The sequence below is a fragment of the Falco naumanni genome, chromosome 1 (genome assembly GCF_017639655.2).
Source record: "Falco naumanni isolate bFalNau1 chromosome 1, bFalNau1.pat, whole genome shotgun sequence".
NCBI lineage: Eukaryota > Metazoa > Chordata > Aves > Falconiformes > Falconidae > Falco > Falco naumanni.
Window position 1 is genome coordinate 85,150,717 of NC_054054.1, and position 14,384 is coordinate 85,165,100.

General features: G+C 41.9%; 1 protein-coding gene across 2 annotated transcripts in view; it reads right to left on the reverse strand.

The window, feature by feature from the left end:
* The window catches only part of GALNT9 (polypeptide N-acetylgalactosaminyltransferase 9), a 323,797-nt gene that overhangs the window by 152,434 nt on the left and 156,979 nt on the right, over nt 1-14,384 (reverse strand). Inside the window, exon 3 of one of the 2 annotated variants that reach the window (XM_040602335.1) lies at nt 6,360-6,514. Coding sequence is in view for 1 of the 2 variants with exons in the window: in XM_040602327.1 (XP_040458261.1) it covers nt 6,360-6,600 (241 nt within the window). In the remaining variant the exon portion in view is untranslated. Of the gene's footprint in view, nt 1-6,359; nt 6,725-14,384 lie in introns of those variants that run through there. The other variant, XM_040602327.1, reaches the window with a different exon arrangement.

Below are 14,384 nucleotides of genomic sequence, written 5' to 3' on the forward strand. Positions count from 1 at the left end.
ACCTGGATATTCCAGAACACCTGAAAGGATAAAAACTATAGGGCAGAAAGACAATTTTTAATCGGTTTGTATCTGCTGTGCTGTCCTTGAAACGGATGTTGCCTCCACCTAAGAAGCTTTCAGACATTCACAGCTATTTCTATGGCACCATAGCTATGGGTTTTAGGAAAAGCAGACACAAGTCATGTGCACATCCAGTTAGCACTTGGCTGCTTTAGCTCTGTGCTCTCAGGAGATGACTTTGGGTTGCTGGAGGATCTGTGGCTTTCATTTTCAGAAGCTAAAGTTCTCCTGTTTCAGAGGACAGTTTTGATCAATAGGACTACAACAAGGATGAAAGCTGCTCTGCTGTCATTGGCTTGCTTCCTTCCTTTTATCCATCACATCACAGGCTCTTTTTCTTTCCTTCCCCCCACCACCACCACTTTCAGTTTGTTAGTTTAAACTAAGTGATGGAAATGAATGCCAAGTGAAACCCCACAAATAATAACAAAAAACTATGCTAAGTATATGAGAAAGAGAGACTGAGTACCCATTAGTAAAGTTAGAGAGGGGCATTAATAAAAAGAAGATTTGTCAAACATGACTCATTTCTTTTCCTTCCTTTCATAAATCTTATTATTCCCTTGGAGAACAGCCATGCACTCAGTGGCTAGAACTGCATTCTTAAATTATGTTCTTGGTTTAAGTACTATCTGCCCTTACTTACTTAAAAAAGTCAAATAAACACCACCATCCCCAAAACCCAAAAAACAACCCCACATCCCACTATCAAGGTTATTAAGTTACAGCAAGTTTTTCTAATCCTTTAAACCTGCATGACGATTATAGATGTGCAACAACCACACTGCAGCTATTCACTAGAAAGATGACAGACCTCTGCTTTTCCAACTCCAGCCACATCCACAAAGAAATGGAAAGAAACTGAATGAGAATACCTCCTAAAAGGCAACAAAAACATCAGTCAAAGGTTTTCTTTCCACCTCTGTAAACACTTTAAAAAAAAAAAACAAACCACAAATCTTTAATCCTACATAGTACAAATGATTCAAGTTCTGCACATATAAATGAGTCAGTGATAAAACTGCCACATGAGTTTTCTGTCAAAATAAACTTTCTTCCCAGCTACAAATGCAAAAAGCAGAAACATTACATTAAAAAACCAGTTACTAGTATATGAGACCGAGTACAAGGAGTGACTTCAAAATCACTGATGTGCTGCTGGAATGGGGATATATTTTTTGTATTTGTCAATATTTTGAATAGTTGGATGTAATTTTACCTGTTTTACAAGAGAGATTTACCCTCTTTTTTTCTACCAAACCTTTAGACCTTTTCTTCCTAAAGTGGCTAAACAGAGTAATAAAATTTCAAATATTACCTCATATTTTTTATAGGGGCTATCCAAACATTGACTCATGATGTTTTCTTCCCTTATTTTGGGGAAAAGAATCTTCCTGAAAGCACTGATTATGAGTTTTCTCCACTACATAATTCAAGACTAACACAGCTAAAGCCAATGTGAAGTGGAAATTGGACTTTTGGACATCACTTTGCAATACAGAAGGTCAGGCCTATAGCAATAGTTACTTACTTAAGCTTCAGTAAGTAATTTAGAAACACTGAAAAAACTTGTTATATACCGTATGGTAAACCAATAACTGCAGCCAAACTTCAAAAAACAAAAAAACAGAGTTGATATTTTTCACTCCTCTTTTCACTAGGCCCAACCTTGCATTTCTTGAAAAAAAACTCAAAAGGACACCATGTGGAGAAGCTACTCACTAGGACAAGGAAAGCACATGGCTAGGACCAGCACCCACAAGTAAGTCAATACTATTGGAGATAATTATGTGCTAATTTTGTCAGATGCATGTTAGCATCAGACCATAAACAAAATCAAATAAAAATAATTATTACATAAGAATCTGTATGTGGGTATGAAAAGACGCAGTTTCATTAGCAGCAGGGCTGGCAGTCACACTTAATTGTCCACCACTCACACGTCCCTTTACCTCTTTTCTCTGGAATGGAATTACTCTTCAGCTGAAAGTTGCAGCTGTAAAAAGCTTCTTTTAGACAAATCAGATGTGGACATTCACATGATTCGTTTGCAGCCTGTTCCCAACCCTTACTTTTGATATGGAAATTTGGGACCAATTTCAACCAGTCCCAAGCCTATGAAGACTAAACTATCCTTTCAAAAATACTGCTGCACCTTTTAAGTATGCAGATTGCTGGGCTAATTTTTAAATGCAATCACTTTGCTTCCAGTGCATTCTAAAAATCAGGAGTCCCAGTCTGAATGAATGAGTCCTCTGCACCTAGGACCTGCTATTTCCATCATTTTAAGCCTATGTGGTGCAATTACATGAATTGTCCACTTCCCTTCCCCAGCTTCCTCCATGAAATGCATACGCAATACAAAACCCATTTATTGTACTGGGAATTGCTATTGTATTTAATCTTCCCAAAGAGAGCAAAATCAAATTATGATGTGTAAAGAATGATAATCTGTCAAATTCAAGGGAATACTCCAGACTTATCCCTCCAATCCCTCTGTCTGCGATAGAACAGGTCGAAGAGGTCTAATGTAGAAGACATGGGTAGGAAGACATGATGTGAGAATACATAATGAGAAAATGAAAACTCTCTTAATCTTCGCAGATTGAATGAAATCTAATTACATGCTGTATTGATTGTTGTGTATTACTGGAAAGAGACAGTGAAAAGGGAAAAAGGCAATTACAGTGAAATTGTAGTCTGACCCTTCAATTGCTTTTTGGCATGAAAGGTTATGCTTTACTCTGAGCATCAAAAATTCTTTATCCTCTATGGTAAATCATGAGCAACAGACTCAGATGCAAAACTGATTACAGGAAAAATTCAGTCAATTAAATCTCTTTTTATTTTTTTCCCCTTTACAACAAATAGAGGCAAAGGAAAAAAATACCAAGGTATTATCATCAATGCCATTTCATTAGTTGCTACTAAAGCTACCTGGCATTAGTTCTGTGTTGACTGACAATAAATCATATTGGTCAATAGAAATACCATAGTAAAAATGAAAAAAAAAAAGGAATAGATTGATGAACTAGATCTAGAATAACTCAGTTTTTCAAACTGTATGTTATACCCAAAGTCAAATATTAAGAGGCAATATAAAGTTTCATCAAGGAAATTCCACAGACACATTTCATTGCTCTCTTTTCCCTTTGCATATTCTGTTCATTTACTTCCACCAAAACCAGCAGCTGAGTGCAAAGCAAGCTATTTTTCTAAGTTGATATAAAATCAAAGCATGAGCCAACTGAAAACTATTGTTTGGGTGCATGTCTGCACGACTCTGCAGGCAATCATGGCAATTCTCATTCATTCTGTTCTAAAAATTCTTATTCTGCCAAAGATAGTTGCAAGGACCAGCTTTCTACTGATTTTCATACATGGTCCTCTGCGTTCTACACACACCCTCCACAGGTATTGTATGCACAGTTTTTATTCAGACTGGAAAGCTAATGTGTTTTCTGGTAGTGGGTTTCAAGTTGCCTCTTGGTACACTTGTAACATTACTTCTTGTGTTTATTTTTCCTTGCAGAAGGTACACTTTCAAATAACATTTCTTTGATTGCATGCAAACAAGTAAGTGTGACAGAAACAAAATTCTGCCTAGCTGCAGATGCAAGGCTGGTCTCCCACAGAAGTGTCTTTCTAATGCACTGGATCTTCAACAGAGTCCCTGGGAAATCCAGGTAATGTCTTACAAGTCTAGAACTAATCCAAATATAAAAGAAAACCTAAATAAAAGAACACTCAGAATTTATTGCCAAAATATAAGACACTTAATAGGTGGCTCTAAATTTGCTGATCTCAAAATAGAAAAGTCCAAGAGCAGAAAATTGAAATACTGATCTGGACAGATCTACTGTAACAGTAATATCGAGCTGGACTGAAACTCCTGGTGTTTGCAGGAGTTCTGGGTATGCAAGGAATTCATACTCCTTATGAAAAAAATCTACCTACCCATGTCTGTCTCTCCATATGAAAGTGACTTTGACCCTCCTCATGACAAACTAACATTCACAAAGGCCTCAGACGGCTATCCAACCTTGTGACAAAGCAGTATCCAGGATAACATCTGAGAAACCTCGCTCAACATCAGGATGAAACTGCACAGCTCCAGAGCAGAAAGAGTGCTTCTGTAATACCAGTCTTTCTGTCAGACATGGCAGAGCATCGTCACAGACAAGCTCTCCTGAATCTCAATGCTGCCAGAGCAGCATTATGCCCATTAATGGCATAAGTAATGAGTCATGATATTAAAAATGGAATACCAGTGCTCTAAGCCCAAACGCAGATGCTTGATCCTGATTTCACTTACAGTGATGCAACTCCAATGAATCCAGTGTAGCACCTCCTAGTCTTTTAGGACTTTTCATTTTTATTACCATAGAATGGAGGGGAGGGAAAAAAGAGAAAGTGACAAAGTATCTTTTTACAACGGTGATGAAATAATTAACCTGTGTTAATGTACCACTATGTAATAAAAACACTCACTGTGTCAGAAAGAAGCGGAAGGGAAAGGAATAGGAAATTTTAACAGTTCAGCTTGAAAAACTTTCTGTATTTTCCTGTGTAAGTACTTTCAAGAAGAAACTATCTGCAGTGTTTCTTACGACCTGATGAAGCAACATAACATTTAAGTTCAACCAATTTCACTATGAAGTTCCATATCCAACAAACCACATTAAAGAAGAAGAAGAAAAAAAGTCTCCAAAATAGAGGCATACTTTGCAAGAGAACTTCCTGCTTACTGTGAAGCCACAGTCATTACATGCAGTGGTGCCTGCCTGGTACGTTAAGGACTCCTGCGATTCTCTAGGTGATGCTACCTACCTATGCTGAGATGAACCCGGAGCAGGTAAATCCTACCTGAAGTATCACCTATAAATGCCACCAATAACAAATCAATTTAGGCCAAAAAAACTCCACTCAGTTGAGCTACAACGGATATAGCTCAGGGACTGATCTAATTTAGTTTGGGAACTCTACGGCTTTGTTGAATTTGGGAGGGAGATTTCCCCCTTAAATCCTACATTCTTCAAAACTGCTCTGGAATATGGTTAGGAAACACATCTGTTGACACTTTATCTCTAGTTCATGAATGTATATTTTTGTGACTGATACCCACACTCCACATTCCCCTTCTCTCTTCCCTGTTTATACAGATGAGTGCGTAAGGGGATACATCTTCTATAACACTTGCTGGCGTAAACTGCATATTACCATAACAGTCTCACCTACTTAGATTTATACATTCACTCAGAAAGTAGTAATAGGAAATATGCTTTATCCTAACCCTCCTATTTGTTTGCATTTTGAGACTACAGCAGCCTTTGTTAAATCAACGTTACAAGTAAGATTTTCACCAGCAGCCTAGAAGCACATTCAGTGTACTTAAATATATTTACACTGGAAGTTTTATTTGTTGCTAGACACTAGATGTTACATTTATATTACAATTTCATGGAAAAGTTCACTCCCTCAGCCTCTTCTTGTCCAAAACACTGATACATTTAATCACATACTTATTTCTTGATGTTCCACATTTAGAACTTTACAAATATATGCAAATATAAATGCACTTGTTTTGAAGGATTAGTTTCTACACGAAACATTAGTTGTCCTATAACAACTTTTATGGCTTAGCCTGTTCTAACTACCATGGAAGAGTTCTTTGCTTACCTACCAAGATTTTTGAAGGCTGGTGAATTGAAATGGTTTGTCATAAAAAGAATTGGTGGGTGCTTCCCTTCCTCACCAAAGACAACATCAAATTTAAATAGCACAGTCATTAAGGAAACGTATGAGTGGTATGTTTAAATAGGCCATTAGAAGCACACAGCGTAAGAACTCAGTAGAATGCTTTTAAAGTAGTTCTGAGACCAAGTATATGACTTCCAGCTATAACCTAACAGTGTATTTGCTATGCAAACACCTACCCATGCAGAGTTAATACATCCAGACAAACTGTAAACCCAGGTACAGTTCATAGGGACTTCCAACCAATCCTTAAACCCACAAACTCTGCAGCCTCCTTAACTTTGCATCTATTGAGAATGTGCTGACTTTGGACTGAGAGTAGGGGGTGAGGGGTGGCAAGGGTGTTCAACAAATCCCTCCAGCAAACCCCTGCAGCCACTATCTTTCCCTTTGTTTTCTGCTCTTCAGCAGAGGGGTCAGGGCGTATGGTGCCCGGGCTTCCCTCCCCAGCTTTGAGTGCTCTTCCCCAGTCTGCGGCACCCTCCCCGGGCACAGGGCGCCACGGGACCGGCGCTGCGTCCCCTCCCAGCCCTCCGTACCATTTAGCTGGTTGTAGACCACTTCCTCCAGGTGGTCCAGGCGCTGCAGGATGGACTCCCTGTCGGCCAGACTGCCCACCTTGGCGCCGCGGCTCCTGGCCCGGCGGTCCGCGCTCCGGACGATCTGCACCAGCTCCTGGGAGCGGTCCTGGATCCTGCAGTAGACGGAGAAGAGGATGATGCCCACGAAGACCAAGATGTTCACCGTCAACAAAGTTTTGATTTTCCGTGCCACCGCCATGGGAGCCGCCGGCGCGGTGGCAGGGCGCACATCAAGGCGCGGCGGCCGGCGGCCCCGCGGCCACCCGGCGGGGGGCGCGCCCGGGGCGCGGAGGGGTGCGGAGGGGCGCGGAGCGGAGCTGTCCTTCAGCACCGCCGCCCCCCGCGCCCGGCGCCCGCCTGCGCCCCGCGGGGCCCGCGCCGCGGCGGGCTGGGCGGCATGGAGCGGGGCCGCGCAGGGAGCGGGGCCGAGCCGCTGCCGCCCGCCGAGCCGCCGCCGCCGCCTCTCCTCCTCCGGCGGCTCCCGCTCGCCGCCCTCGCTCTCCGCCGCCCCAAACGCAGAGCGCCGGTGCGGCGTGACGTGCTCCGGGGGATCTCATCTACATGCACGCGGCGGAGCCGCCGTGCCGCGCCGCCCCGCCTCGCCCGCGGCTCCCCGCCCCGCGTCCCGGCCCTGCCGGGGGCCGCCGCCCGCCCCCGAGCCCCGCGGGGCAGCCCCGGCGCTCGCCGCCGCATTTCAGCACGACGGGCCGAGGCGGGCAGGCGCCGGCTTCTCTCCACGGAAGACACCGGTGGCCATTTTCTCTTCGTTGCCCACCTGGAGAGCCCGTGCCCTGGCCGAGCGCGGCTAAGGCAGCTCTCCGAGCAGCTCCTGCCCTCCCACGGGCGCAGCCGTGCAGGTGAGGCGACGGCCCACCCGCCTCGCTGCTGGAGTAAGCGCAAAGCCGGCCACAGGCTCCCAGCAAGAGGCAGAGCTGGTAACGCGCTCGGCCCCGCGGGTTTCCCGGCAGCCACAGTCCAACACTGGCTCGTGATCCTGCCGGGAAGCGACACGGCTGGGACCACGTCCACCTGCAAGCGAAGTCCTTGCCAAGAATACACAGAGTTATAGAACAGTTCGGGTTGGAAGGGACCTCTAAAGGTCATCTAGTCCAACCCCCCTGCAGTGAGCAGGGACATCTGCAGCTAGATGGGGTTGCTCAGAGCCCCGTCCAACCTGGCCTTGAATGTTTCCAGGGATGGGGCATCCACCACCTCTCTGGGCAACCTGTGCCCGTGTTTCACCACCCTCATTGTAAAAAACGTCTTCCTTGTGTCTAGTCTAAATCTACCCTCTTTCAGTTTAAAACCACTACCCCTTGTCCTATTGCAACAGGCCCTGATAGAAAGTTTGTCCCCATCTTTCTTGCAGGCCCCCTTTCAGCACTGAAAGGCTGCTGTAAGGTGTTCCCGGAACCTTCTTATCTCCAGTCTGCCTCACCCCCACTCTCTCAGCTGGTCCTCACACGAGAGCTGCTCCAGCCCTCTGATCATTTTTGTGGCCTCCTCTAGGCATGCTCCGACGGGTCCATGTCTTTCCTATCACAGTCATAAAATCACACACAGGTCGAAAAAAGCAGCCTCAGCCCTTACTCTCAAACACACATCCAGTGAACGCTGAAGAATTACCAACATCTCTAAGCTCAATACCTATGGACGTTAAATGAGCCCTTTCAGCTGGCAGCTTCTCCATTCATGTTCACAGTGGTCCTGCTTTGTGTACCACCTCACTTAGAGGGCTGCATACCATAATATAATCCTGGCTGTGGGATTTTTTTTTTCCTTTCCCTTCTATACTTTTGAGCTGCCAAGCTCAAAATCCAGCAGAAGTTACAACCTCCCTGAACTCACTGTAACTTAGCAAGGCCTGCTCAGGGTTTCCTGAGGTGTAAACTCTTCACTGCTGTCCTACTTCTGACCTTCCTGCTGCTCATCTTCTGCAAGGCTCCTGAGGGTGCAGTTTGTTTGAGAAGTTATGTGTTTCTGTCTTAGAGGAATTCTCCCCTTTTCTTTTGGGGATCACCAATGAAACCTGTGTTGGATGAATCAGCAGCACAGAACAAGCCTAGACAGAGTTTCACCATAATGTTATTCCTGGCAAAAGATGCCACAGGTTTCTGCAGTGCCATCTCTTACAAAAAGGTATGTCTCCACAGAAATATGCGCATGATTTGGTTACTTCCTTCAGTACTGTATTCTCAACCATAAGTATTATCTAAATACAGGGTCAGATATTCTTTCACTGAAGCAGTCAGCTCAGCAGAAACAGCTCAGAACCTGCAATTTTCCAGTGTTTTGATTATTTTAGTAGTATTCTTATTGCAAATCTGTCATAGCATTACATTTCCCTAGAAAACACCAATGTGGTTTAAGAAAAGGTATTGAAATAATGCTCAAGTGTAGCTTATTAGATGTCTTCACAGCATTTAATATATTATAGCAACACCTGCTGGTCTTGATATGGTTAAGAACCTGTTAGATCACTATTTCCATTACAAACTCCAAGTTCACAAGCTGGCCACAGGACTTCAGTTTGGATTCTGACACATGAGTGTTTAGCTTGTCCCAAGAGCTGTAAAGCATCTTCAATTATTTTACAGAGTTTACCAAGTTTTGATGGGGTATTTTTCACATCACTTCAGTTTTAAATGGGCTCTTTCAAAGACATGATTTCATCCATGATTGACTTAGGTCAAACAGTTTTTGCCTTGTACGAAGTAAATGTTCTTAAATATGCAGCTTAAAATACTCTACAGTGTGTACAGAAGAATGTGAGAATATGCTTATATGGCTGAAACCTTACCTAACACCATTCAAATAATAACTAGCTCTTACAGATCACTGTTCATTCAGAGATCTCAAAACAAGTTACAAAAGGTATACTATTAGAGCTGACTGAAGGATGGCAGTAGTGCTTTTGGAAAAATTTCAGGGTCAGAAAATCTATTTTCTTTTCGTATTGGAACAAAACCAAAAAGCTTTGAAATATTTTCACATGAACAGCATTGAGCTGAAGCCACTGTTTCCTGCCCAAAAGGGTCAGGTTCCAATTTTTCTTCCTTCAGAAAGGCTTATATAGTGCCAAAAGAAAACTAGATCAAAATCAATATATGCAACATCTGGATTCCAGTAAAAATGCTTTTGTTGAAATCATACCAATCAGCTCTGATTGCTGACCTACCTTACAAGTGGGGAACATGGAAAGGCACTGGTAATTTGTCCCAAATCAACAGAAAAAGCCAAAGGCAATGCCAGGATCCCACCCCACATCACAAATCCAGTTTCTCTCCCTCACACACTATTACCCTCTTACTGATTTTTAATCCTAGTAGTCCCCATAGGGCTCATGTTTTCACTCATATCATCCAAGACAGATTAGGAAGCTGCTACAAATAAAAACTAAGATACCGTGTATTCAAATGACAGTCTATAGTTGATGATATTCTACATCTCACTGCTATCACTGTGCTCAGCCAAAAAAACCCACCTGGATGAAGGACAGCTGGCTGAAGATGTTGTAAGCAGCCAGAGGTAAAGACTCTAAAACCACAGTCAGCACTCTAAAATAGCCATCTGTCACAGCCATCTTCCCTAATGTAGCAAAGATCATTTAATGCCTTGGGGCACTTCTGGGCTGCTACTGGACTGTCATATAGCTAAGGCTGCATTGGTAACAGCAGCATAAAAAACCAAACCTGCTTTTGTCTGTGGTTCTCCTTGAAACTGAGCTTGGTCTTTTACAATGTTGATCTTGCAACAGTTATGTTTGTTTCTGTTGACTCTTGGTTATTGCAGAACACTGCATGCTGGCACAAAGATGTTGATACAGAGGAAAACTTCAGTTGCTTCTACACTTACAATCCTGTTCTGTTTAGCTACTGAGGTCAGAGACAGTAAATTTCATTTCAAATAACACTGAACTAAAAGATTTTGAAAAGAACTTTTAGCAAAGCATTGGTCTTACAGCCATTATCTGCAGAGTCCATTGTGCAACCAGTCAAGGCAACAGACTCCAAGTCAACCTGACCCCAGTTCATTTGGAGCTACCAACCTCAAACAATACAGAGGAACTAGATTATTTTTTTACCAGCTACTGAAAACTGTAGATTGTGCAGCAATTGAATACAACCAAGATACTCATCATCATCACCTGGACATTTCCTGAGTTCAGGTTTTCCCCAAAAATGGTCAGTAAAAGTTATAAAGAAAGACCATGTCAGACCTACAAAGTATCACCTCTATAGCAGAACCCTTGGAACCACCATGCCTTCTGTTGTGCAGTCCAGGTATGGTGGGTACATACACAGATAATCAATATGAGCTTCAGTTTTTTATGAACACAAAAATTCTGTTGAATTTTATTTTAATGTCCTTAGGAGATGAAGGAATTGGCTTGCTGATGAAACAAAGTAAGATTTTACTTTTGGCAGAGGCAAGGAGAGGTTGATTGAAAAGTTGCTTGAAGGTTTTTTGAATTTTAAAAAGCTTAGGTTGAAATAACTTTATTGAATCCAAGTTAAGAATCATAAAATCATTCCCAACCACTTTCCCAAAAGGACACAAGATTGATTTACTATATCTAGAGAGACATACCTTTCTGATTATTGTACTGCACAATATGAGACATTTGCAAGAATGAATAATGTGTAGAAGGGAAGACTTTGATGTTTAAAGTATTTGAACACTAGCTTCAAAGAAAGAAAAAAACCAAACCACACAAAATATTATGCCAGTGATGACCTGCAATTGTAGATTCCAGCTGTAGTTACTCACACACACTAATATCACCTATCATTTTCCTGATGAAATCCCAACTACGTTTACTAGCTCATCGCTTAGAGTTTTAATATAGCCTAATATTTTTCTACTTTAAGTAGTATTTATTTAGAAGAAAACAGCAACAAAAACAGACAACAAAGTCCAAGATCTCTGTTAAATTACCCAGACATACAGAACTGAGGCCCTCGTCCTGTTGCAAAGAGGTATTGCAGCCCATCAAATACTTGTGCAGTTAAGTATTTGCACAGCAGCCCCTTCTTACCACGGCTCCAGTAGGCTCTCTAAGAAGCAACTTGAACAAACAGGATGTTTGCATGAAGTTGCATGAAGGTTTTGGCAAAAGTAGCTAGCAAGTTAGGAGTAAAATAAATAAGGAACTCTCAACTGTCTCATACTTGAGATGTTTCCAACCAGCCTCTTACCTTTTCTGCTGCAGCTGGTATTACAGTGGCACAAGAAGGCCAATAGTCAACGAATTCCTCTGGCAACAAGACACTGCCAGGTCCCTAAGGCTTCCAGCCACCACTCTGCTCATATTCATGCAGAGGCTTTGGAGCATGTTCACAGCTGACCAAATACCTGCTACTGCTGGGTCAGGAGTGTTGTGACCAGGTAAGGCAGAGAGAGGAATATCCAACCTGGTATCCATCTCACCGCATTAAAAAGGCTGAAAGCCCAAAAGCCATGAGGGGTTTCCATGCAGTGGTTCTGTGCCAGGAACATCTAGTGTCGGCTCAGAAAGCAAAGGTGTATGGTGACTAGATAGCCCTGAATATTATCAGTGTCTACTTAGAGCAGAATCACAACATAATGTGCTGTGCTGTGGTTTCAGACAAGATGAATGTGTTTACTTTAGTAAGATGACCTGTCTGCTACAGACCCAGTTATTACGGATTATTACCCAATTATTACAGACCTGATGCCATAAGCATTTATTGGTGGGGTCACAATTACAGTGTGCAAAGACTCTCATTCCTAACCAGCAGACCTACTCAAATCTGCAGGCACAACAGAGGGATTAGGTATTCACAGGGTTAGCCTGGAGGTGCTGAATTTTAACTTCAAGTCAAGGATGGTTTTAAATCAAATAAGATGCCTTAAAACCTGAACACATATTTCAGAAATTATATAGAAATATATATAGATCCCTTTATTTTTGGCAGTATTATCACTTATTAAAGGTTACACAGAAGTTTCCTAAATGGAATTTCTGGGTTAATTCCTTCTAAACCTACAGGAATTCCCACTTGCACATGGGATAGTTCATCAAATGTACAGACTGCACTGTGTTCTAGCATTGCACTTGTTGCTGCAATGCACTACCCATATATTCTTCATATTGCATTAAAACTACAGGTTGACTCTGCAGAAAGGATTCATAATACACAGCACAACTGCAGGCTGATCTGCTGCTTTCAGGCTTGTGATATTGTGCTGATGACCACACTGTAGTAAATAGCATACAGCTAAAATCCAACAATTATCCAAACACGCATTAACACATCCCAATAAACCCGTCATTGTAAAAATAGAATATAAATAACTACCGAGACTAAATTATTCAACCCACATGCTTACATTTTACAAAGCTCTAATTTATAAACATTACAGCTCTCACCAATTTTAATAAGAATGACTTGAGCTCCTACTTTTTAAAAATCCAACTGCATAGTCCTCTATCCATTTTCTGTTATTTTCTCCTACTGTAATTTCAGAATAGGTGCTTGTTTGCTAAGAGAGGATTATCACCATTCACCAGGATCAAAGAATATTTGCAGGATCTTAGACATACTCCACGCAAAAACAGAAAACAAATACTTGAGGACCTCATCTCACACAAATGACAGAGAGACTCAGTCCAGTCCATCTGTACCTCAAAAAGGGAAGGTGGTTGGAACCTGCCTGACAGCTGCTGCGCTGGGACCCTACGTTGCAGACTGATGTTTGGATAACTTACTGTAAGAAATTTCAGAGGTACTGTGATAAGATAGAGTCGCACATTGGAAATAAATCTGGGAATTTTTCAGAGACAGCTTCTATGTTTATGAGAGTTCTAGCAAAGAAAATAAATGTGCAAGAGATATATAAATGTAGTTTAACATCCAGCTATTACAGATACAGCAATTACCTCATTATACTCCTTGAAATCCATCTTTGCTTATTCCTGTTGCCAGAAAATTTACAAAATCCTAAACAATGGCTAGGCTGTTTGCATGCTGAGGCTTCTGCTTTTCACACTGACCAATATTGCCTTTTGGTTCCTTGTGTTCCCTCTTCTGCTGCAGTCACTCTCTCTGCTCTCATATTCTGTATAGCTTTTAAAGCAGAGACTGCTGTTTGACAGTACTATTCTTTAAAAAATTGTTCATAAATGGTTTTCCTAATCCCAGGAACAAATCAATTTTGGACTCAAAGTGTCCGTTGACATCTGTGGACTATGACCCCAATCGGGTTCCTCCTTGAAATCCATTTGTCTCATTTCCACCTTTACTCTTAAACAGCCAACCTTACGGTAACAGAATTTGCAGTCAGCTCTAAATGTCTTAGGCAGAAAACACTGTACAGATCAAGTTTTATATTAAGACATGCTTTCAATATAGCTGTGCTTTAGGTAGAAGTCTGTTTATTGAAAGGACTGATAAAAAGAAGCTGGCTTTCTCAGATGGATGTTAAATGTAACAGTCCTTTGCTGGCACTAAAAAGCTGGAAGGATGTTTCTCCCTGCCCAATCTAGCCAAAAGCCTATGAAAAAGCTGAACATTATCACTGGCTTAGAAGAGTTAAAAATATTTTGCTACTGGAAGTGCACTGAATTCAGTAGGGTAGATTAATCTTTGGCCATCATCACCACAGTCCCAATTCTGCCATGAGGTACAGGCTTGTGGATTTCTGCAGGTATTTGCCCAGGCTTATCCACTTGTAGGAAAAGAGCCTCATACAATATTCATTACTTACTTGTCTCTGTCGTGATGCACATTATTAAGAGATGCATGGCCCTCCAGCAAAATCTTCACAACAAAATTAAGAAACACAGCCAGTCATCATGTCAAAGTCATAAGAGATTAAATATTCTAAGTGCAGCAGCACAGGGGTAAATTAGTATTGTTACCTTCTGACCCCCAGAGCTGCACCCAACGCTGGCTTTAAACAATAAAAATAATGAGATTTTTGGATTCCATTTATTTTGAAACAACAACTGGCAGCTTG